The 27657-nt window shown below is 32.4% G+C and overlaps 1 protein-coding gene across 1 annotated transcript in view; it reads right to left on the reverse strand.

Moving 5' to 3' along the window:
• Window positions 1-27657, reverse strand: part of LOC118742561 (sestrin homolog) — a gene marked incomplete in the record, with an annotated part of 134363 nt that overhangs the window by 24923 nt on the left and 81783 nt on the right. Inside the window, 1 exon segment of the mRNA XM_036474725.1 lies at window positions 10843-11007. Within this exon segment, the coding sequence (XP_036330618.1) occupies window positions 10843-11007 (165 nt within the window).

Here is a 27657-nt window from a genome sequence, read left to right on the forward strand (position 1 = left end):
ACTGCGATATTTTAGTAACTACTGAAGATAATTCACTCAAAATTGATATGTACAATCATTTTTAAACGAAACATAAGAATATTATAAATTTTTGGAAATTGGGCGTAGCCACGCCCCTTATGGTTACATATGTATATCTTGGTAACCGTTCTACCAATTTGTACGGTTATTGTGCTTGCCACGTAAAAGCAAAACGTTGAAAATTATTGAAAGCGGACTAAAATTACGGCCGCTTTTCATATAACGGTAAATTTCAGAAATGCTTGAAACTACATTTTTCGAAATTTAAGGACGCTAATTTACTCAAAATCTATACACCCCGGCTTACCATGTAGCGGTACTTGCGTCGGGTATTTAATGTTTGGCTCCGCCCGAACTTAGACTTTCTTACTTGTTTTCATTATTTCTGTCGCTTGAAAAAGCACTTCGCTGTTGCTGTAAATTTTCTTGAAGTAATAAATATATGAGCATTTTTTTCCTGAGAGCTGCAAACTGTTTTAAGAAATTTGGATCGAAGGAAATTTCTTGAATTTTTTCGTTTCTCTTTAGAGCTGGGAACAGCCCTTAAGAATCAAATGCCGAAAAGAAAATATTTACTTTGATCCCCCCACGCTCTCTCTAGAGAAAGAAATTAATTTATACGCAGCGTTAGAATACTCTAATTCGTGTCAACGGTGAAATTTCGCTGTGCAAGTTAGATACATACATATGTAGGTGAGAGGGACTGGAGAAATGTTCTTTGGAGTATTTTGCAACGAATGTGACACATTTTTTAAGTTTTCTTCAAATTATGATAAATTGACATATGGTTCAAATACCCCTATTTGGGACGATAAATTCAATCTCCTCCCATTGAGCAAAGATATTACAGGAATTTTTGCTTTCCTTATGAACGAAAGTAGTACCATAGCTCCATGCCTTGCACGCTTCAAAGTGCTGGACAATCGGATGTCATTAGCTCATTGAATTTCCTCGCGATTTAACGGGTTTTAATACATACATACATGCATGTTTCATTTAAAATGGAGAACTAAAGACGAGGCTATGAGACTTCAGGCAGTGAACCAAGTCGATTCACTGCTGAATGCCATGTCCAAAAAGTTCACCAAAAATTGCATTTTCAAGGTGTCTCCGGTAATAGAAGAAAAATACATACATATATTTGCATACACATTTATGTGTGTGTGTGTCTATGAATGTACATAAGTATACCCTACAAGACATTGCTGAGCACTTTAGGCAACAATTCTCACACATTTACACTTTTGTTTTTGTAGTACGGCATAAATGAGTAGTTTGACTATTAGTACTGAGGACTTTCTGATGACAACATTGAGGGGAAAGTACTCAATTTTTTCCCATAGCCTGAACGAAAATGAATACTTTAATAAGCACTTTTGTGATTAGGGATAATGATAATATGAGTACTCATATGATACTCAGCTGTCTTGTAGGGTATAGATTTGTCAATGAAATAAAAATATGTTCGATTCGTATTTGTAAAACAAACAAGCCATACATATTTTCACATTCGCTGAATTTTGATGTGATTTTAAAATAGTTTTCTACAACATTTGCATCTGATTAGTGCATCTACAATGTTATTGTGTTTTTAATTGAATTCTAAATAAATAATCGCAGTTTAAAATTCGTATATGTACAATTACAAAAACAAAAGGCGAGCTTGGGAAGGTGGGTGAACTTAACAGTAAACGACCTCCAAGGCAGTTATTGAGGTTGTGGTTGGCTAGCTGGCCTGAATTACAGTCGCGAAATTATAAACAGGAAAGATACTTCGTAACTTTTTTTGGCTGTTTCACTTTCGTTTATTCAAAGGTTATTATTTTTTAATGAAAATGTAGCTCGTTATCTAAGAAAAACCATGTAAGTCAAAATTTCAAACTTTGTGTAAAAATTAGCAAAATTCGACAAAGTTTCATGAACATTTTGAGGTTCTTAATTCAATTTTATTATAACGAAGTGCAAATTTTTAGTGGTTAGGAGTTACCTTTGATTTTTGGCATTTGTATTGTGGAAGTTATTGCTCATTTTCTACATAAAAAAATAATAATTGGTAGAAAATGCGTGAAAAAATTCCAAAAATCAATGGTAAGTGCTGGCTACTTCAAGCTTGCACTTCATTATACTAAAATTTAATGGACTACAAAACTGCACATCCACAAAAATTCTAAAAAAAAAACTGATTAAAAACTTTAAAATTTTTATGAACATTTGATAAAATTCGTCGAATTTTTATAAATGTTTTACAAAGTTTGATGTTTCGTTTGACAAGGATTTGTTGAAATAATAAGCTTTGTTTTCATAAAAAAATAAAAAAAAACACATTTTTTTACAAAGCAAAATAGCCAAAACTTGCTAAAATGTGTCTTCCTTATTTACATTCTCGCCATCATACATGCCACATAGTATACATTCAGTCAGCGTCAAAAAATATGAAACCCTGACGCTTTGACGATTTTCGTTATACATATATATTTTCCGTACAATTTTTTATTTTTTTATAAAAATATAGTTCATTCAACAGCAAAAACCAGCAAAACAATTTTTTTCAATTTCATCGGCATTATTCAAGAAATCTATTTTTATACGAAAAAAAAATGCGCAACACTTCGACGAAAAAAATTCTCAAAAATCAACGGTCATTTTTAGAGACTTGAAACTTGCCCTTTATTAGGTTATAAGACTACATACCCAAAACTTTTCTAAGAAACGGAATTCAAAAGTTAAAAATTTTGATGAAAAGTTTTTGGTACTTCTTGAATTTTTCCCGAGTTCTATATGAAATTGAAAAAATTGATTCTGCTGATTTTTTCTGTTAATTGAACTACAGTTTTATAAAGAAAAATAAGAAAAATTTGGTATGGAAACCATAAGTTAAGAAACGTCAGGGTATTCATATTTTTGACGATGACTGTACGTATACATATGTAGCTACAAAAATTGCTGGATGGTTGTTGCGCTGCTGCTAGTTATTTGCTCTAGCATTCGGGCCACTGCTGTTGTCAGCTGAGTAAATTCTAGTTATGAGCAATAAAATAATGCAAATGCATACAAGCGAATAAAAAAAAGAAAAACTTTAGTAAGTAAAAACAAAAAAATAAAAATAGGTTTTTAAATATTAACAGTAAACAAAAGCGATAACAAAAGCAGGCATTTTATTACAATAACAATTCCACAGCTCCGCTGCATGGTATGTAACTTGTGGGCATATCTCAGCTTGTAATGCTAATATTGGTGGCAAAAAAACAACAAAAGAAAATTAATTTAATAATTTTTTTAATAATGTATTGCTACATGCAACAACAAAGCGAAATACAGAATGCGGCTTATCGCACTGAAACTACCAGATCGGTGTTGCTGTTGCTGCTGCTTTATGTACATATGTATATAGATGGCGGCTAAGCGATCGCTTGACTTCAGTTGCTTTCTTTCAATGATTTTGTTTTAGTTGTTGCTGCTACTATTATAATATTTCAACAGTTGTAGCTGTGCCTTTGTTAATTATTTGCCGCAATTGTACATAATATGTAAGTTTTAAATATACAGTGGTGGTCAAAACGTATGGTACTCAAACGAATATTTTACAAAAGCTGGCCTTTGACAGTTTTTAAGGTAAAAACCTGATACCTGAAAATTTGGCAATATTTATTTTTCAAAAAATTATATGTTCAGAACTAATATATCCACAATCACATCCTCGAATTTCGTCCTTCTAACTTTACTAGCATAAAAAATGTAATTAATGAAAACGACATTTTCAATATGCATTCGCCCTGTTGAACCCAAAACCCATATTGTTATTCCACACTGAAATTATTTTTTTTAATTTACCATAATTTCGAAAAGTCCTTTAAACAAAGTCCCGATGTCAGAAAGAAAAACTAAAACGCTGAAGTGTCACGAAGAAGTAAAAATTTTTACCTAGGTCGTCAGAATTTCGAGATAATTGAAATGAATTATTTTTTTTCAATTTTGGCCCAAACATAGCCATTTTATTCAATATTTAATAAATCAAAATTTAGAAATTGGTGCGATGTAACTTTTTCGTTTGTATCCTTGTGGATCTCTGTCACGTAATAGACTCCAAATAGTAATTACGGTTCAGTTAGTGTACACTTAATTTACGTAATGTAAGCTAATATATTGGCCAAAGCAATATATTTTTGTTCAGGAATTTTTTAAAGTGGCTTATAGGTGGCCAGGTAACCATCAGCTGAAAAGGAAAATACAAAAACAAAATATTTTCGATTCTGGCTAAGTTGACGCGTTGAGTAATCATTTACGATTTCTTACGTAAGTTAAGTCTACACTAACTAGACTATAAAACCTTGGTAGTTACTCTCAATTCACTGCAAATCTTGATGCAAGCGCGCGCCCTGCTCGTCACTCAAAACAGCAAATTTTTTTCGGAAAAAAATCCTGGTGGGAATGCACAAAATTAATTTTGAGCAACAGTTCCGCGGCTGTTTGCCTATTTTCCGTTTGCCTTTTCACTGGTTGTAAAATGTCGCGTAAAGTTGTCGTCAGCTATCACTTTCCTCATTCTTGATCCAACGAAAATCTTTTCTTTTACTTTGGCGTAAAAAATCTTGGGAAACAGACGAGTACAGTACTGGCAAGTTGCCCCGTATCGGTCGAGCGCAACATGCAAAATATTAAGATTTTGACGACGGAAAACCAGGCTACGCATTAGAACTTCAGCGTGCAAAAGTGCTCTCTGATTCTCGGGTACAAAATCGGGTACATAGATAGGATTTAAAAAACGTCGATGTATGTAGTTTCATTTGTTTTGACCACTACTGTAGAGGTTTTTTTTTTTCATTAAAAAGGTTAGTGTTGCTTTTATCAGTGCAGCTGCGGTTGTGACTATCTGTTGTTATATACGCACTTAGTGTACATACTTACATATATGTGTATTTTATCAGTGTTTCGTGTTGCGGTTTTTTTATACCCGAGCGCACTTGTGCACAAGGGTATTATAACTTTGTTCACATAACGGTTGTTTGTAACAGGCAAAACGAATCGAGATAGATATAGACAAATGTATACATAAATGATCAGGATGAAAAGAGAAATCGATTAAGCGGTGACTGTCTGTCCGTCCGTCCGTCCGTCCGTCCGTCCGTCCGTCCGTCCGTCTGTCCGTCTGTGCACACGATAACTCGAGTAAAAATTGAGATATCTTAACGAAACTTGGTACGTGCACTTCTTTCGGGCGTAGGACGGATGGTATTGAAAATGGGCAAAATAGGACAATAACCACGCCTACCTCCCATATAACGGTAATTTTCAGAAATACGAAAACTGCGATATTTTAGTAACTACTGAAGATAATTCACTCAAGATTTATATTTACAATGAGTTTTAGACGAAAAATAAGAATATTAAAAAATTTTGGCAAATGGGCGTAGCCACGCCTACTTATGGTTATATGTGTATATCTTGGTAACCGCTGCACCAATTTCTTCCAAACTTGGCACAGTTGTTGGCCCTGGTACAGCATACCAAATGGCCGAAAATTTTTAAAATCGGACAATAACCACGCCCACATCCCATATAACGGTAATTTCGAGAAATACGAAATCCTCGATAAATCAGTAAATATTAAAGCTAATTTATTCAAAATCGATGCTTGCAGCAATTCTTTACCAAGAAATACGTTTATGATAAAATTTTGGAAAATGGGCGTGGCACCGCCCACTTATGATCACATATATTTATTTCGGTAAACGTTCTACCAATTTGTAACTCGGTACGGTTATTGTGCTTGCCATATAAAAGCAAAACGTTCAAAATTATTGAAATCGGACTAAAATTACGGCTTTTCATATAACGGTAAATTTTAGAAATGCTTGAAACGTCAATATTTCGAAATTTAAGGACGCTAATTTATTCAAAATTGATACACCCCGGCTTACCATGTAGCGGTAGCTTTCGGAAAGGTGAAAAGCCATATATGTAATACTTGCGCCGGGTATTTAATGTTCGGCCCCGCCCGAACTTAGACTTTCTTACTTGTTCTTTCTATTATTGATTTTTTCTGTCACACTTCATTTCAAATACTTTAAAAGCCTGCACCTGTTATTGATAAATCATTCAAATTGTGCAACCACAAATCATAACTCAATTATTGAATTATTGCTGCATTGAAGTATTAAGCGGTTGAGCTCAAGATCAGCCACATCATTAAGTGGTATCACATTCAAATGCGAGTAGAATGTATGTATGTATGTATGTATGTATGTAGGTACATGAGCGTAGGCATAAATTGCTCCCACAAGCGACATCGATGTTTTTAATTATTATTCGTTTTTTTTTTGTTATTTAGCTTGACTTGACTTACATATTGAATCTCAATGCGGGCGGTTAAGCAGTTGGCTTTCAAATGGAAGGAAAAGCGATTAATTTGAATATAATATTTGTATGTATGTACAAGAGAACACATGCATGGATACGTATTATTTTTTATTTGTTGTAAATATTTATGTTAAAATAATTAGTCATTCGACTCCTAAAACGTCTGGCTTATTATCATAGTGGTTCTCACAAGCGGTGGGGAGAATATAACCAAGGCGGGAAAGACTTCACATTTTAGCCCAAAAGGCTACAGACCAATCATTCTGTCGCGTTTTCCACTTAAGATCATGGAACGCACATATAATGGGACACTACCTCAGGGGATCTTTCTCAATCAAGTTGGTATCCACACAAATGCCTATATGTATCCCTAATTGTAAAGTCGGTAGCCTTTAAGGATACACTGATAGCACTCCTACTTAGATACTGAAGGCGCCTTTAATAACATATTACGGACCCCTAGGGGAATCGATCTCTGGTTGGTGACAATCCTAAACCAAATGCTGACATGCAGAGTAGAGCCAGTGGAACTATCCGGAAGTTCACTGTGTAGATCTGTTGGTAAATGCATTCCACAGTGGTCAGAAATCAAAAATTAGGGTTGCAAATAGCGTGGACTTCATTATTAAACCTCTTTGATTATAAGTTTTTAATGAAAGCTGATGAAAGCTTTTTTATATTAAATTTTTTATGTTTATATAGCTGGCTTGCAGTACCAAACAATTTCTCTTTCTGTTTGTCACTCACTTTTTTTTAATTGACAAATGATAGACTAAACTCGTATAAATTATCGAGAACTGAATTAAATCTGAACCCAAACGCTCGGTCGCACAGTGGTTCAAAACTGGAATGTAATTTTTCAACCAGTTTGATTTTTTTTTTTTTTAATGAATGCTTATAAAATTAGGTCGATTTTTAAATTTTTTTATATTTATATTAAACTTTTTCGAAGAAAATGGATTCTCCTGTTTCAGTTAATAAATGTCACATAATAAAAACTAGTTGAGAACAATTGTAGGGCTCCCCCAAAACGAAAAAAAGTAACAAAAAAATTTTTAAATGTTATAGAAAGAAATGCCACCAAAATTTAAGTTTTTTTTCGAGTTTTGGATATGCAATTTTACAGATCGTTAAATTTTAGTATAATAATACAAGTTACAACTGGCTAAGTGCGTTGATTTGTAAATATTTTTTTTCGCTAACTTTTCGAGCAAATCTGCATGTTCTGGAACCTCACATCTGCATGTTGTGTAGTTTTTATTCTTATTACATATATTATTAAAAATCAACGTGAACTGCTAGCCACTTGAAACTTGCACTTTATTTTACTAAAATTGCATAATCTATAAAACTACATACCCAAAATTTAAGAACAAAAAAAAATTATTTTGGTGGAAGTAGTTTTTATATAACATTTCAATTTTTTTTCGTTTAGGGTGAACCTAACAATTCTTTTCAACTAGTTTTTATTATATAACATTTATTATCTGGAGTAAAAGAATCGATTTTCTTCAAAAAATAACTACTTTTTCTGCATTTTGCACTAAAAAATGTAATACTAGGAAATTTAAATTAAAACTCGGGCTCAACTGATCTCTTGCAAATTTTATAACCTTTCATTAAAAAAAAATATATATTAAATTGAGTGAAAAATTAAGGCTCCAGTTAAATATGAATAGTAAATGTTAGTTTTGAGCAACTGTGGATCGTGCACCTCTTCAGATGTAAAATTTCAAAAAGTTTTCCCTCGGAAGCAATTTGCAGATTTAAATGGTATTACAAAATTTATTAGGAATAATTTTTACAATTCATTCATGTTGATAAAAAATTTTCATAGTTGATTTTATTTAAAAACATCGAGCCAATTGTGAATCATTTTGTAGTTGAGCTCATTACTCATTTTATATTTATCAAGTAAGTATCTATATACACACACTTAAATATATGGAGGTGTTTTACTGAGGGTATATAATTATAAAAAAAAATTTTGCGCCCACACTGCATTTGAAGAAGCTTTTATATGGAGCCTAGTGATTAACTCAAACATTTTTTTGTGGTTTGTAGCTAACTGCAATATTCAAATGTTCAAAGCCATATTTATATACATACTTAAAAGTATGTATACTTTTTGTTTGCTTGGCAGTAACTACATAGTCATTGTGTTGTTTTGTTTTGCATTTTCCATTAAAATTCTTCGTTGACTATTTTGCATTGCAAATTGCATATGTGTAAAAAAAAAACAAATGTGTTGGATTTATTATTTATGTAAATATTTATTAAATATTGCTGTTGTTATTTATGCACGTACATATATGTACGTATATTTTACCAGCTGTTGTTGTTTTATCAAAGTCGTGCTACTTCATAATTTATCGTTTGCATTATCATATGAATGGTATTAGCATGTGAATATATATTAATTTGTGTTCTTTCACCGTAACGAGCTTTCACTCACTCCCTCGCTCACTGGCCGATGGCGATAGATGTGCATTTGTGTTTTTCGACCCGCCCTAATGTGCATACAATGTATTGTTGTATCGTTGCTTTGAAGCGTGAACGTGTATTGGTTTAACCATATATGTATGTACATATGCAGGAAGGTGGGTATGTTGGTACATATGTAAACAATAATTTTCTCAAGGAAGTAATTAAATGACATTTATGATTTTATTCGCATTCTATATTTATGTATGTGTAGAATCCTAATTAATTGTATGAGTTACGTACAAATTTTGAATAAAATGAATTTTTTAAGTGAACAGTGTCTTTGAAAAAAATACCATTTTGGAGATAGGAACTGCACTAAGAATTTGCTGTTCAAAATAAATATGTATGTGCAGTTAAAATTCTCTAATATCGAAGTCTTCTCTAATTCGTATCAATTGTAAGAACGTTGCCTTTTACTTCTATTTTTAGAGTATTTTTTTTATATTCAAAACGAATTTCTATCCTTCTCCATATGTATACCAAATTTATTCACGCGATATTTTAGTAACCACTTAAGCCTATTCACTCAAAAGTGAAATTTCAAAAATTTTTAAAATCGGACAATAACCTCGCCCACATCCCGAAATACGGTAATCTAGAAAATACGAAATCTGTGATAATACCTCATTTATTCAAAATTGATGCTTGCAACAACTCTTTACCAAGAAAAACGTTTGTGATGAAATGTTGGAAAATGGACGTGGCCCACTTATAACCACATATGTATGTGTATCTCGGTAACTGTTCGAGCAATTTATACCAAACTCGGAATAGTTATTGTGCTTGTCACATAAAAGCAAAACGTTGAAAATTTATACTAACAACAATCCCTTGAAAAGAGGTAACATTATTATGGAATTTTTGAAAATGAAACGTTCTATCGAAGATGTTTAAAATAGGGGCTTCTTACCATGTAGCGGCAGTTTTCGAATACTATATTGAATAATCCAGCGCTACCTACCGGAGCCGACTATAATATCCTCAATTCATCCACGTCACTCCTTAGTTCAAAATGAAAAATATCTTCAAATGTAAAGCTTGGGGAAAAATATACATACAAATTCCCTACCATTTAGTTTACGATAATAATGGTACAAAATATTTTAATATCTCTGTAAAACTTGTGAGGTAGCCTAATGGTGAGAACATTGTTTTTCCTTGCAATTAGGGGAACGAAGGGTATTGTGGATTCAGTGGCATTTGGGGGCTACCTATTTAAAAAAAAACACACACACACAAACAGATGAATTAATATTAGCACTTTCACTGTGACTTTCGCTAGATGAGCGAAGAACACAAACCTTGCGAAGGGCTCTCCAAAGCGAATCTTAAACGTCTCACGGGAGGGTTATTGGGCATATTACCACTGGTTTTCGAGCTTTTCTGAACGATTTTTGCGGAGGTTCTAAGACGACAAAAAAGTAGAACTCTCTAAGTACTTAATTGCGATTGCTAACACACCGAATAATGCGCTTTATATTCCTGGGGGGACCATTTCTTCGATGGCTTGAACAGCTTAGACTGTTTAAATTTCCTAAAATAATGGCCTGTTTAAAAGATATTTTTTTTTTAAGGCTAACAACACAATTCGAAACAAAATCACCCAAAATTTGAGAATGTGCTTGATGAAAAAGCTCATCAGAATATAACATTTTTCTAAGCCGTTTCTAGACTTTTTTACTGTCTTAAATATATGTATGTATGTATGTGCTTATATTATATTAGCGGTTATATGTATGTATTTGTATTTTAAAATTCCAAATTGTTCCCAAGACTAATTCATAGAAGGTGGTGGTACCGGACCTGCTAATTTAAAGTCGAATTTGTACTGTTGGTCAAAATAATGTGTTTGTTGTAATTTTTTTTTTTGTTCTGATTGTCAATGCGCGTATAATTTGTTAGTGTAGTTTTTGTTTTTTAGGCTGCCGCTATCACCTTGTATAAATTCAACTTCATTGTTGTTCTCGTGCTACTTACAATTATGGCCAAATAGTAGCGGTAATCATATGGCAGGGGTCCATCACCATCCATAATGAAATTTTGTGTACGCAGGAAATGGTCAAGGAAACGAGGATGATAAGTAATCACTTGTGTGACCTGATCCAGTTCTAGATCTTCCATATTATAACCTTGTATAGAACACTGAAATTATAGAAAAAGTAAGATGCAAAGGTTAATTATAATTGAAACCAAATGTTATTTAAGATATCCACGAAAATATTATAGATAAAATTGGATTTCTATTTAATCGTTATTTTATAAATTTTATTTTTTCGATCTAAAATAATCATCATTTTATGATTTTATGATTATTGATTAAATTTTCTGGATCATAAAGGATTTACAACGGTCCTAAAAACGCGTCTCCATCATACGCTTACACATACATATGTATGTAAGTGTTTGGCCGAGCTTCTCCTCCGATTTGTGGCGTGCGCCTTGATCTTGTCACACAAAGGTGAGGGACCTACAGTTTTACGTCGACTCCGATCGGCGATTGCATTTTTATGAGAAACTGTTTTTCATGGCAGAAATAGGGATGGAAAAATCGATTCCGATTCCACTTCAGAATCGAAGATTTTTTCGAAATAATCGATTTTATAGAATCGATTCTAAATTTTCGGAATCGATCGAGAATCGATTCTGAGAACTAGATTCCCTTATTTTTCATACATCTTTAGATATGGGTCAGTTGTTGGAATTAGGAAATTTCTGGCAAGACTAATGTAAATATTAAGTAAGACTTATTAGTGCATAATCATAGAGATGCTTGAAATGAATTTATGAAAAGAAGAAAATTTTAAGGAGGGTATTCAAATTTATTTACTTTCCATATCAAACAGTACCGTGAATAAGTGTCAATCACACATTTTATAGCAAATTAAGCAATTTTTTTTTGCAAATTTGTTATAAACACTCTTTTTACAATAATTTTAATTGATTCATTATAATAGCATTAACAGCTGATTGGTGTATAATTGACCCTTTTTCTAGATTTTTCATGTGAAAGAAAGATTGAAATAAAGAATCGATTATAATCGAAAAATTAGAATCTCGCTGTCGATTATTCGATTCCAAGAATCGTAAGGATTAAATAAGATTCCAGAATTGAGAATCGATTATTTTTCAAAACTTTCCATCCCTAGGCTGAAATACAGCTCGGAGGTTTGCCATTGCCTGCCGAGGGGCGATCGCTGTTAAGAAAAAAACCTTTTTTCTATACTTTTTTGCGATGTTGCTTTGAAACGGGCTTGAACCCAGGCCCAACGGAGTGGAAGCGCGCACTACTTACTACTACACCACATCAGCCACCATCGGTCCCTGCATTGCAATTAATCATATTCGGCAGATGGGATGCTGCTTCATTGCTTTTCCATTTATGTCTTTAAGAAAATTTTAAGTTTTTTATTGGTTCACAAACACGATTAGATACATAAAAAAAAAAATCTGAAATTATCATTGCAGCCTAACCTACGTAGTTTTTATAATTGATTTCGGTCACAACGCACGCATCAATGTAATAAATCTATTTGAAAAATAAATGCTAAATGTACGAAATTGCTAAAAGTATGGCTCATCCTAATGCACTTGGCTAAGCATATTGAGCGAGACTGTTCATTATTTTTTCTCTAACTTGCTTGTATTTTCAAAGTATACATATGTACATATCTAAGAGCACATTTCTGCACACATACATACATACATATGAATGTTTGTATGCAAGCATGCAAATATCTAGTTTATTTAATAAATTTAATTGTTGTTATTGGCGACACTAAGCTGACTTTGTTATTGTTTACTTTTCAAAAATCAACCTATCATCAGAAGGGGTAGGAGGATGTTAGAGGGGCTTTGCGCGTGGGGGAGAAAATTGTTATGGCAAGTTGATGCCATTCAAAACATGCATGCATGCATACCTACGGATACATACATACATACATACATATATAAAATTTACGTACACTAGAAGCATAATGGTATGCTGGTGGAAATTAACATTTCTAATCAAGAGATAGTTTTATAGCATCAACAAAGATTTGAATTACATTCTTGTAGAGATAAGAAAAGAAATGATGCTGTGCTCACTAATGTGATACTAATATTTTTGTTTACCATTTGGTCGAGTCTTTTCTTCAATTTGAGATCCACATTTTGTTGTTTGAGCAAATAATTATTTTTTTTACAGGATGGTCAATATAAGCGAAAATAAAAACTTGCAATTTTTGTAGGTTTTTACTCTTTTCACTTTGAAATATATATGTATGTACATATGTAAATATGTATGTATGCATGTAATTGTTTCCACAACTTCATGGAAAAGTGATGAAATTATAAGTTTGCGAACTAAATTTTTCATAATTCTGAAAGAAAATCTTTGAGTTGCAAGCAATTTTAGAATAATATATCGACATAATTTGAAAGGTGTGATAAATATCTTTTTCCACAGCGCTTTTTGATTTAAAACGATCGGATGAAAAATAGTTAAGCTAATAATATACAGTCAGCGTCACAAATATGCATACCCTGACGTTTTGACGATTTTATTTAATTATACTTTCCATTACAATTTTGTCTTATTTTTTTAATAAATATATAGTTTTTTAATAGCAAACCCCACAAAAATATATTTTTTTTAGTTGCATACAGAACTCCGGAAATGCAAAAAATACCAAGATAACTCGAGCAAACATTGAGATATCTCAACGAAATTGGTATGTAGGTTGCCCTTTACCCAAAAGGTAGGTTGGTATTGAAAATGGGCGAAATTGGACTGTAACCACGCCCACTTCCCATATAACGCTATTTTGGACAAATGCAAAAACCTCGATATTTCAATAAATATTGAATCGAAATTGTTTAGAACTAGTACGTGAAGTATAATTATGGTAAAAAAAAAATATTATTATGAAATTTTTGGAAAATGGGCGTGACCCCGCCCACTTATGATGAAATGCTGTGTCTCCGTAGCCACTTCACCTATCCAATACCAAACTCGGTCCGCGCCTTGCCTAGGGTCCAGCTAAGAAATCTGTAGATAATCTTTAAAATCTGTGTTAATAAATTAACACAGGTAAAATTTTTATAACATATTGTTAAAAAAAAATTTTATGAATTACTTGCTTGTTTTTATTTTTATTTTTTTTTCTTTTACACCAACTCACCCCATACACTGCGTTTCTAGTGCAAATTAATTTATTGGCTTAAGACTAATCACTTTCAATGATACGTTAAGCCTTTGCTTTTGTTTATCACAATTTACCGTAAATTTGTTTCTTTTTTTTTCAGTGAAAAAAAAATGTCAGCACCACTTAAACGGAAAAATAAAAACAAATAACCAGTTTATAATAGTGCTTATCGCAAGTATACGCCATGCACATATTGACAAGTTTTGACACAGTTTATTCTTTAATAAAAACCATATAAATGGAAGTTTTAAACTTTGTGCAATATTAAAAAAAAAATCAACAAACTTTCGTAAAAACTTTGAGCTTTTTAATAGATTTCATTCAGATTCAATTTTAGTATAATAAAATGCACGCTTAAAGTAGCTAGGACTTTGATGTATACGGTTTTTGTTAAGGAATAAACTATGTTTTCATAAAAAATAATTAAAATTAACTAATAAAATAACAAAGATCAGTCAAAACTTGGGTGGCGTATAACTGTGATAAGCACTATACTAGTTATTGACTTCTCAAACGCAGACACAACACTCCAACAATTTGCTATGCAGCACTTGGACACTTCCAAGCCACAAGTAGTCAATTGGTTTCAACTTTGTTTTTTTGCTACTGTTTTAATTAATTATGATTTTGCCGCTTTACTATACAGTGCTGGCGTAGTTGGCGCCAATGTCAATGAGCTGCTGTTGACAAACAATACAGTCGGTTGCTTCAGAAAAATAAATTTCAACAACACTTTTTGATTTCATTCGCTTTTCAGTGTTTTAAGTTTGCGTTAAATAAATGTGCATATTTTTAAAAACTTTTCCACGGAAAAAGAGACTGTCAAAATATGGAATTAAGAAACCCGATGAATAAATTTACATACTTAGCTTCCTTAATATTGGCGTTTTAAAAATAATACATATTTAATGTATTTCAATAACTTATGTTTACTGACAACATAAACTCTCCGAACTCCTCCCTCGTATGACAGTGTGCTTCAAATTCGTTATAATGAAAAATTATACTAATTTTTTCTAACAAAAATTAAAAAATCGTTAAAATGTATCTAAAAATTTATTTTTTTTTCTACTGAAGAAAATGTGTTTAATGTCTAACATAGGACAGTTGGATAGTTCTACAGGTGGGTTCTTACTAATTAAAAATATGCAGGGGGCACTGTGGTATATGTAGTGTTTAGACGTGAGCAATACCACTCCGCAGGGCCTAGGTTCGACTAACATCTAAACAAAAGATAGGAAAAAGTTATTTCAAATAGCGGCAGCCCCTCGGCAGGCAATGCAAACCTCCGAAGATTTTTCTGATAGAAAAAAAAAACCTCGGCGTAAAACAGTAGGTCCCTTCCTTTTGTGTGAAAACATCAAGGCGCACACCAAAAATCTGAGGAGAAGCTCGAACACGGTTGCCATTTCATAAAAATTTTGTGTACCACAACATTGAAATAAAAAGGTCCACAATAAAATAAAATGTACCATTTATTGCCGTCTATCAAATATATATGCATATACATATATATTAGGGTGGGTCAATTAGTAGGTCAATTAAAAAAGTTGATTCATATCCTTGCGATTCTGGTACTATGGACCATAACAAACATTTTCGCCCAAGGAACCATACCTCTAAAATCATTTTCGAGCCTGCCAAAATTTTTTGGTAGATATTTTCAAAAATACCAAATAAACGACCTCTTAGATGCATTTCAAAGACAAAAAAATATTATTTAAAATGTGTATACGGGGGTTTTTTGGGTCAGAGAATCCATTTTTCGCATTAATTTTTAGTTTTGATCGCAAAAAAATAAAAAAAAATAAAAAATAAAAAAATAAAGCAAAATAAAGTAATAAATATTTTTCCATTATTTTAAATTATTAGAAAGTCAAAGATGTGACTATTTGAGCAATAAGTTCGTCAATTTCCCCCAAAAAAAGTGAAAAATCCAAAAAATTGTTCAAAAACGCACTCTGGTGGCGATCAGTCACCATCACGTCAGGTTTGAGGTCATTTGAAGGTCAAGTAGGGAAAAATTCGTTGAAAAATGAGGAAATTCAATACAATTCTTCTGAATTTGACCTTGAGATGATCTTGGCATGACCTCTAGATAACTCTGAAGAATCAAGGAACCCCTATTATTCGGATTCAGCGACAACAAAAACCTATGTATATGAACTTTTATTTTTATTTAATTATTATTTTTTTTTGGAGACCTCGGGTTCCCATTCAGCACGTCGAATACCATAGGGATATAGAGGTTTGGTTCAATAGGCAGAAACTTTAATTTTGTGAACCTGTGTTATTTAAGAAAATATTTTATTTTATAATACAATCCATATATTTCAAAGTTCATAAAATTAAAAAAAAATTGGTATCTAAATTTAAAAATTTTTATTCAGAATTTCTAGAAATTTTTTGAGTATGCAGTTTTGCATTCCGTTTAATTTTAATAAAACAAAGTGCAAGTTTCAAGTCGCTAAAAATTACCGTTGATTTTTTAGATTTTATTTATTTATTTATTTATTTTTTTGAGGGTGTAGCGCTTTTACATTACCTAAATAAAGAAAAACGAAGAACGGAAAATATAGGTGCTCTTATCGTAGCAGTGTTCGCGTTAACAGATAAAAGTCAGATTTAAGTTAACATTACACCCTGCACATATGTGTGTGTAGGTATGCATATGGTATGTGTATTTATATTTTCACTTTAAAAAATTATTTCATTTAGGAGACAAAGTAAGAAAAATTTTACAACAAAAATTTATAACACATCAAATTAACAAAAACAGTTTTCATATCCATAAACGGCGTAAACGAGACATGTTTTCAATTAGCATTTACTTAACAGCTTGCGTGCCTAAGCCTTTAAGTCGAATCGAGACAACGCTCAATGTTATACTTCGTTACTGACTCTGCGCAAATTTGCATAATTTTACGCGAGTGCACATATGTATGTATGTATGTACCTACTTACATATGTGTACATTACTAATTTATGCATGTTCGTATGTATTTACATACATTAGATTGGGTCGGTTCTTGTATGAAAGAAGCTTTTTGCAGTGGGAAGTATGAAAAAATACCCCTTCGCATTAAATATGCGACTACACCCAGATGGTTCGTAAACGTGGATAGTAAAACTTATGACAGTTTTGAGTCTATCAAACTCGGACAACATTTGTGCGGGTTTTAAGGTCACAAACACACATAGTTATGCAGCAATAAAAATAGATAAACAAAATAATAAAAAAAGAAGAATAAAAAAAGAAAAAATACATGAAAACTACATATATATATATGTATAAAGCTAGTTGGCTGTGGAGGCATCTATATACGTACATACGAGTACATAGGTATGTATGTATATGGGCAATCCAAATACAGACACATGTTAGTAAATACGTATGACCGCATGTCGATATTTTAAGTTAATACGTGCCCCGTGTGTATAAAACTCAGTGCTCTTTACTATCATAATTTTGCTGACATAAAACATCAAAAACATAAAGCCCGTTTTGGCAAGGCGGCGGGCTTTATGGCGTGCTTTAATTTGGAGTTAATAGCAATAAGGAAAAAAACAAATTCAAGTATTTAAGAATAGAAAAAAATATTTTCTTTAAGGGCTTTGAATGTATTTTAGTCAAAAGGCATTTATTTATAATAATATTAATAACAATTTGGCGTTTGCAGTTCATAGGGTGGGTCCTAATACTATATAACACAAATGGAGGGACCTACAATTTTACGCCACCTCCAAATGGCAAATGGTTTTAATGAGAAGCTGTTTTGATGGCAAAAGTATACATATGTACATGGATAGGGGGAATTTTGAGTTTTTCGTGGCATTAAAAATTACAATATATCCTTGTGTTAATTATAAACTTGTAATAAAATATGAAAAGTAAATAAAAAAGCAAAACAAATGCGTGAAGTCTTTTTGCATATTTTTTTGTTTTACTGCATATTTTGCAGTTTTTATTGCATAGTTTTTAGTTTTTGGTGCATAATTTCAATTCTTTAGCGCATAAAAATCCGGGCCCTACTAATTACACTGCGGAGAATTAAAATATAGTCAATTTCGTACCTCAACTTCCAAACACGAAAAATGCAAAAATCCCTTAATGGATGTATATCGTCGTTTAAATTGCAAAACCTCTTATCCTCGTTCTGCAAAAACGCGTAACTGACATTTTTTGCCAAGCTCTTGGCTCAATCCTTGTCCATTCTTCCTGAAATATACTAGCCAGAAATGCGTTTGCTTTATGAAAAAGAGAACCATTTTGAAATATACTTTAAACGACTTTTATATTATGTATCTACATCTATGCCTGTCAATAAATATATGAATAAGGTAGTAACGTCAATTTTTTCTGAACTCACTGAATCACTTTACTTAGTCACTTTCTAACATTTCCCTACGTCTGCCTTCAATTTGTCACTGCATATGCATAACAAAACTTTGACAGCTGTAAATGTTTACATATGTAAATGATAATATACTCATCCAAACCAGCTGGAAAAATGATTTAAGGTGATCCACATACATATGTATATAAGGTTATCCACATACATATGTATATACAAATGTATGTATGTATGAGCACCAAGCATGCCTATCTTCGTACATTGAGGAGCAAAACCAAAACAATGTTACAGAAAGAACTTCCTTGAGATATATTCGTATTATTTTAAGACTATTTTGTAATATAGTTTTGGGTTTCAAATTACCAAGTTTATTACAACAGAAGGCCATAGCAAAAAGCATTAAAACAAGCGGATAAAGAAGAAAATCGTAGCTACAATATTGTTCCAGTTTTACACCCAATATAAAAGTTTACCATTTGCTTGACTTTTACTAAACTGATCGTAGTCAATTTGCATTTTCAGTTTTTTTAAATTATCTCGGAGTACTTGTGCATAGTTTTTGGATGAAATCTGTTGAGATTGCGTAGCCGTTTACCGTTATTTGAGGGTAGCATTTTGAGGTACTTCCATAAATTTTCTGTGGGATTCATATCTGAGATTTGCGTTGGTCACTACAACTTTGGAGTTATACCAATTTGGTCCTGATTTCGAAGAATGTTTCGACTGATAGTTCTCCTAAAATTGGTCAAATATAAAAAAAATTAAATCCCCGCTATAAGACACTACCAGTGCGATGATCTTTTCCTCTTTATCTTTGCATTGCAACAACTTGTTTAAACCTCTGTCCAGCCACCTGATTTGCGGTGAAAAAGCAATAGTTTTAAACTTTATTGGAATTCATAAATGCTCCATAATGCCTAGCCTAATGAAATGAATGGGCCTCTTGCTCTTACAGAATGATAGCCCCCCCCCCCCCCCCAATCACTCCTTGTTTAAATAACCCCTTAAAGTCCGCGGATCTGAGTTAGCAAAATGCAGGGACCGAAAAAACAGTTATCTTTTAACAGTTAAACTTGGCCAAATATTTTTTAAGGGTGAAATCAAAGTCCTTTCCAGATAATAAACAAACCGCTTATCCAAATTAAATAAGTTCGGTAGTAAATGAAATAGAACTAAAATAGCTTTAAAACTGAAATGCTGAACGAGGAAAGCCACCTATCGAAAAATATTTCAATAAAAAATGTTATTTAATTACCATAGAACAAATCTTGGGTAAGGTATATGAATTTCTTTTGTATTAAATTCGAAAAAAAAAATTTATAAATCGAGATGGTGGCCTTCGTTCCCTATTTCTGTTTAAAAGCTATTTCAGTCCTCTTTCATTTGATACCAAATATGTTTAATTGGGATAAGCGGTTGGTTTATTATCTGGAAACGACTTTTCTTTCGGACTTAAAAAATATTTGGCCAAGTTTAACTGTTAAAAAACATAACCGTTATTTTCGGGCCCTGTCATAAAGTTGTTAAATTTAAAAAGTAATTTTCTGTTTTATTGTTACAGTTTTGCTCTACAGTGTAATAGCACTATGCATATGCATAAATGTGTTGGTAAACAATCAACATTTCCATTATGTAAATAAACACTGTGCTTAATGCAAACATTTACTGGCGCCCGGCGAGGAAAATATGCCATAAACGGACGGAGGTTCACGCCGCCACCAATGGAGGATGTTGCTTTTCCTGTGGCTGCTGATAAAATGTAAATTATCGCTGCCACTGAGTGCCTTCATAGCACTTCAGCTTTAGACAAAACAAATCATTAATTTCATTATATATACATACATAAGTATGTACATGTAAGTTTTCAAAAGAGCCCTATGTCAAAACCAAACGAATATACATACATATGAATGTACACAAATGCATATATATCTACAGTGGCGGTCAAAAATGGATGAATCTTTTTCCGGTTTTAATATTTTCAATGTTTTTCAAGTAACATTTTTTTTTATTTTTTTTTTAATAAAAATATGGTCCATGCTTTAACAAAAGCTGTATAAATCCCACTTTTAAACTTTATACAGAACCTAGAAAAACCCCACAAATTTTTATCTAAATTTCGACCAGAATTTTTAGAGATTTTTTGGGTATGCAGTTAATAAGCTTATAAAATTCTGGTAAAACAAGTGCTAGTTTTAATACTAACTTCATACGGAACTTAAAAAAATTCCAAAAATTTCTATCTAAATTTCGAGCTTTTTAACCAGAATTTTTTGAAATTTTTGGGGTATGCAGTTAACAAAATAAAACTCTAGTAAAACTCTAGTAAATAAAATTCTAGTAAAACAAGTGCGAGTCTTGAGCGGCTGAAAAATCGTATGATTTTTAATATTTTTTTACAGCGTTTTGCACTTTTTTCCATATAAACATGAGTTTCTTATGGAAGAATATGCGCAATACTGTTTGCAAAAAGAAATAAAAGAGTAAATGCCAGTTTTCCTAAATTTCGCTTTTTAAATTAAAAAAAAAAACCGAAAACCCGTCGGCAAAAAAAAATAATAAAAATCAATGCAATTTTCCAGCCGCTCAAACCTTGCACTTGTTTTACTAGAATTTTATAAGCTTGTTAACAGCATACCCAAAAAATTTCTAAAAACTCTGATTAAAAAGCTCGAAATTTAGATACAAATTTTTGGAATGAGTGATTTGTATAGTTTTTGTTAAAGCATGAACCATATTTTTATAAAAAAAATAATATCAAAAAACTTTGGCTTGAAAAACATTGTAAATATTAATAACGAAACACCATTCAGCCATTTTTGACCGCCACTGTATATATGGTTTGATTTCGCTAAACTCAAGTACTTCACATTGCGTTTGTATGCACGAACATACATACATACATATGTGCATATGTTGTATTGTGGCATTGCTGTCTGCGCCCTTTTCAATTTTATGACCATTACGCTGACTGCCTCTTGTTTCGATTAATTCACTTGTTGCTTGTTTGTTATTGAAGCAGATAAGACAAGTAAATGCAGACATATGGGATCTGTTTATCAGAAATGTGTTCGACTTTAATGTTGCTCATACGCCATGGATAACCATAGCTAATGCATACGCGTTAGTTCAACGAACGCTTTTCAATATACATACATAGCTAGTAATGTATAAGATACATATTTATTTTCAATAAAAGCAAAATAAATAAATAAACATTTTTCAAATTAAAAAAATACTTAATTTTTGCTCTGCAACTCTGTGTTGCCAATGAACTAAGTAGAATGTGCATGGCGTATACGTAACTTAGTTTATCTTCCCAGCAAGCAAGCTTTGCTTTGAAAGCGTATCCGAAATTGGAAAAATATTTGTATGTAATTATAGTTTTTCATCCGTTTTCTGATTCCAATTTCGGTAATCTTTCCGATACGTTTTCCCATTATAGTTGGTTGCAAAAGGTTAATGGTTTTCTGATCATTTTTTGTTTAATACGCTTTCGTTCTGAACTTCATACATGTTTTTTCATACATAGATACTGAAAACCAAACAAAAAAAAAGATTCAGCATTTATTGCCGCTTTTATAAATAAAAAATCGCCTCGAATAACGTTGTAAGTGACACAAGGCTGCCCTCAGGGAGGGGTTTTATCCCATCTTCTGTGGAGCTTATTTGTGGCTGAACTCCTTCAACTTCTCTCCGTCAATGATATCCGTTGCCAAGGGTATGCGGACGACATAGAGATTATTGCCAAGAGAAAGTTTGAGGATGGTACGACAAGTTAGCGTTGACGACAAGTTGATGATGGTCATTCCTTTTACTAGGAAAAGTGTTCTTGTGGGCATGAGGGACATAACCCAGGAGGGGGTGGTGGTCAGTGTCGTACACCTAACTTCTGTGGAAAAAACATGTGGACGCACAAACACCTCCAAGACCACGAAAGCTTTAATGGTGTGCAAGCGTCTGACGGGAAAACCCTGGGGATGTAGTCCCAACATCCTAAGATGGCTTTACATCGTGATAGTACAGCCAATAATTAGCTATGGGGCGGTAGCTTGGCTTTCAATAACTACTCTAGCCACGGTGAGACAAACGCTCACCAAGCTACAATGACTGGCATTTGTATGTGTGCACATGTCCGACAACAGCGCTGGAAGTAGTCGTCGAACTTGCGCCTCTCATTATAACCATAGAGCAGGTAGCCAAAAGAACTCTGCTTAACATTGCGAGAGAGGGATTTGAAAAAGGTAAGGTCATATCCTCTAAGACTATGGTGAAGCTAGGGCCCTCGCTCCCACTAGCCCTATTCCATGGATCTGACATAGGCAAAACCATAATTTTTGAGAAGAGATTCAAAACCGAACTTTGCAGCAAATCAACCTGAAGTGTCTCCGCCTTCGAGAGACTTCTTCAGGGTTTCATTTTGTACTGGCACACAGATGGCTCGAAGACCCAGAAGGAATAGAGGCTGGAATCGTCGAACCCTGGACCAGGATCTCTGTTCCTATGGGGAAATATCCGAGCGTCTTTCAAGCAGAAGTTTACGCCATCTACTTATGTGCTGAAACAATCATGAGGAGATGCTATAGAAACGGGAGAATCATAATTGTAAGCAATAGCCAAGCCGCTCTCAAGACTCGTATGTCCTATGAGGTGGCAGCCATCACTCCAGTTGGCCCCGACCGCTTTCTAGAAGTTGGTCCCCATACTTTAAAAGAGGAGCTAAGGAGGGAGAGGATCACCATTGGGGACTTGAGCTGGCATACTTAGTCAGGAATGCATCAAAGGAGATTCCAACTGGTTTGAAATCTTGAATTTTCAAATATCGAATAAACCGCATTTTTTATGGAACAAACCATAGTTAATTTTTGGATTAATGGCTACGTTAACAAGTGTAATGCCGCATATGAGGCAATGACAATCAAATCGAAAACGACGATGATAATGACAACCGATTTATTTTGGCTTAAATTTAACAATATGAATGCCGAAAACATGTCATTCTAGCAGGTCGAGCAGATGTGGCAATGAACATTCCGTTACCGAGCCTCTTATTGTACTTCTACATTAGAAAGGCTTCTCTTAAAAAAAACAACATTTTCAGTTCAGATTAAGTGTAAAATTAAAGGTCCCATCATTTGTGTGATAGCACCAAGGCCACCAGCACAAATTGGAGGAGAAACTTGGCCAAATATTAAAAAAAAATTTGAGTGCAATATATATGTACATAAATGAATATATGTATATATTTTTATATACATATTTACATATATGTTTTTTCACAAGAATTGTGCCAGATTAAAAGCATAAAATTTTATTGCTCGCACGTGCGTTACCAATGTACATATAAAAAAAGAAACGCAGCCCAAATAAATTTAGTTGAACGCAGCATGCCATCGAACTTTTACGACAAATATGTATTTACCTGTACATACATTTGTATATATTTAATTTCAACTGACCATATTTGTTTAGCAATGTTTATGTGTAGTGATTGGTGATGTTTGGAGTTACATTAGGTCTAAGCTGTAAGTGTTTCCGCACGCATATCCAATTAATTATGCATATTTATAGTTAGACAGATAGCGAGTACGCCTTTTTTTATTGTTGCGATCGATTGAAATTTGCATTAATTTGAATTTAAACGAGATCGTTCAGCTTTTGTATGTATGTATGTATGTGCATTATTAGTGTTGTTATAAATTAGATGAAATGTTTGATTTAAATTTCAATATTTCATTCAATTTTATTTTCCTAGCTTTTGTGGTTTCTTTTCGGTTAATCGCGTTAACTTTTGACTTTTCTCAATATTTTTTTATGTTTAGTTTAGCTAACTAGTTTCATAGCAGAGACATCTTATTCAGGTGTGTTAAATTATGCATATCTCATGAATTACTAAATAAATATATTGCTTATTGACTATATTTTTCTCTATCTATCTATTAGCTATGATTCTTACCGTTTCTATTGTCTTTTTAATATAAACAATAGGATTTTAGTCTCGTTTACTAATTAGCAAAAGTAAAACGATTGCTCAAATACCTTAAAAATTGCATATAAGTAATTGAGAAAATTTTACGAAATGGTCTGCGAACAGGGAGACGACAGTGATAGCAATTGTTATAATTATTTTGGTCTAATTATGGCAACTTAACGTAAGTTACAGGCCCTCTCTTAAATATTCTCTTAAATGGATGTTGCCCATAATTGAACAGCCGAAACTGAACGTAACTAAATGCCACGTCGAAATCTGTTTCATTTTGATTTTCTAAATTCTAAGTACCGTTAAGTTAAATTAAGTCATTCTGCAAAAACACGCTGACCAGCCATAGCACAGTGGTTCAAAATTGGAATTCAGTGGTCATAATTCATTGGAGCCTTCATTTTTCAACCAATTTGATACATTTTTAAAATGAAAATTTATAAAATTAGCAAGAGACCAACTGGCCGATTTCTGAATTTTTATTTTTTTAAACTAAATTTTTTGCTACAAAGTGTAGAAAAAGGAGCAAAGTTAATTCGAATTTTAACATACCATCGCCATAAATAATAGGTTCATAAGTTTTTATTAGGCAAATCTACTACGTATCTTCTTTGACATTAAGTAGCATTGAAAAAGTTCATATGCAAAGAGAAAAGTCGATAATTGTTCAGAAAGATCGTATGTCGTTATCGTTTCTCATGTTTCTCGTTTAATAGCGCACTCATAGACTAGAGAGTGATGTTAATAAACCAGCAATGAAAATATATGTAATGTCTACAGTTCGTTTGTTATGGATTTTTCTTTAGATATTTGGATACATATCGGTCAGTTACTAAGCCTCTGTCAGAACACAAAAACGGCATTTTACTGGAGACACGTTTAAAGTTTCCAATTAATTGCAAAATGTGAAAAGTCCACAAGATTTCAAAACGAAATTAACATTTCTGCATCATTAGCTCAAATATATATTTTTTCATTTGTCTCTAAGTAAATTTAACGAGTTTCTATGCAAGTAGTTATCATCTGAAACCGTTTTTTTGTTTTTGTAGCAAAGCAGCTTAAATTTAAATTAGAGCTCCTAACTCAGAATTTTAACTAAGAAGTAAACGTCCGCAGAAAATCTGAGTGAAAGGAAATTTAAATCTACTGATATAAAACCTCTTTGGCTTCGGTAGTGTCAATTTCATTGCGCTAAATATGCTAACGAAACGATCTACATGACTTAAGTATATGATATTGATATCGATAACCGTAGTAATCTATCGTTGGAAAATCTTATCAATCTTAATATCGATATCAATATCTAAAATATACAAAGCTAGAAGTAATTTGCAATACAGTGGCGGGGAAGTAAATACGCTACATTATAACCAGTTTTGGCTATTTTTCTTTTGTTTGATTAAAGTGAATTGAGGTCATGAGGGCCAGAATAACCTAAATAACATTTCAAAAAAAGTTGAGGTGCACCTTAAAATACATTACTAGAATCGAAACGGTAATAGACCGAGGCACGCCATTTTAGTATTCTTTTACTAAAATATGTAGCATCATGTAGGTGCAATGAACATTTTAGTAAACGACTGCATTTATTTTTTATAGATCCATCTTTTTCATATACTAAATTTTTTTTTTTTTTAGATAGGCTCCTCTAGCCCTCATGGCCTCAATTATTATTTTTATGAAAAAACACCCCGACTCATAAATATAAGCGCACCAGCTATTGAAAGGATATCACAATTTTGTGGTCTTCTTTATCAAATGTAAACTTCAACAAAATGAAAAAAGACTTCAAATATGTGCGCTTTTGTCAAAAAGGCATTAAAGCTAACATGACTTCCGTTTCAAAAATATAATTTTAATGCTCCCATTTCTTCACGTAAGAAAAATGACAAAATGAAAATTAAAAAAAAAAATTAAATTATCGCATTTTTTAGGTCAGCGGACATCTGCTGACTTAAGCCATATTGAGTTATCTCAAAATTTTACAATGAATTTTGTCCGGCTAAATTGGCCAAACACGTCACTGTGCGGTGTCAGGTATTTTCTTTCATACATATTTGCTCGAATTTTTTATTATATCGAGAAAAATTCACAACACCGTCATTATAAAAAAATTCAATGGGCTACGAAACTGCAAACTACAAATTTTTTGTAAAGATTGTGATTAAAAGGTTCAATATTTTGATAAAATTTATGGAAGTTTTCTAATTTTTGTAAACAGTCTTAAATTTGGACAAATTTTTTGTTATAGTTACAGTGAGCTATACTAATATATTAACAAACTTTTTATTCTTCTGAATAAATAGTTGGAAAATTTGTTGAGATTAGTCGAATTTTAATAAATCTTGTACTTACATAAATGGCTTTTGTTAGACAAACTTAAAAAATTAGGATTAACATTCCTAACATACATATTACATTTTTTCACATATGTATGTATGTAATTATAAGTCACTTACTTCACTTCCAATGTTGGCGTGGTTATCGATGATGACGGTGGAAACTGCTGATGATTGCAAATTAATAGAATTGATTATGCCACAGTAAAACACACAATTATTCCAAATGCCCCTCAGGCGACCGAAGTGGTTATAAATATTCTTTACTTTTTCTTTTTTGCTTATTTTTGAAATTCGACGTAGGCAATTATTTTTAATGATACTTTAAGGGTTTTCACAAATAATTTAAATTACCAGTAGCTCACTAGTACAAAATATGTAATCATTTTTACTACATATGTGAGTATATCTAAATTCAAAACTTTAAAGACGTTTTTTTATTTATTGGATTACGACACTTCTGCAGCAAATTTGAGATATCTATTAAGTATAAGACATTTAAAAAATTTCACAACACAGCAAAAAAAGTCGATTTTCTTTAAAACTTGTTCATCATTTAAAAGTAAAGAAACCTTATGTTCCTCTGTATTAATAAGTATACAAAAATAATACCCGAGTTCATTAATAACGAAGTATATAAATTTAAAATCCTATATAAATAGTAAAATTTTATAAAAACGTCACTTTATAAAGCCTTTTAAATTAATTATACTTTTTTAAATAAGTAAATAAGTCTGAAAACACGTCGCATAACACAAAATGCTGTTTTTTTTTCTTTTTTCCGTGAGGAAACAATAGGCAGAAGTGACAAGAAAATTCGGCTCTCTTTGTAGCTGACTATAGTGTCAAGAAACATAAAAAAAAACTTAATACGTTTTTTTTTGTACAGATTGATATATTTTTTCTATGTTTATCGCAGTCCAAAATAGAAA

Source organism: Rhagoletis pomonella, unplaced genomic scaffold, assembly GCF_013731165.1.
Source record: "Rhagoletis pomonella isolate Grant_MI unplaced genomic scaffold, Rhpom_1.0 Rhpom_scaffold_00007, whole genome shotgun sequence".
Lineage (NCBI taxonomy): Eukaryota > Metazoa > Arthropoda > Insecta > Diptera > Tephritidae > Rhagoletis > Rhagoletis pomonella.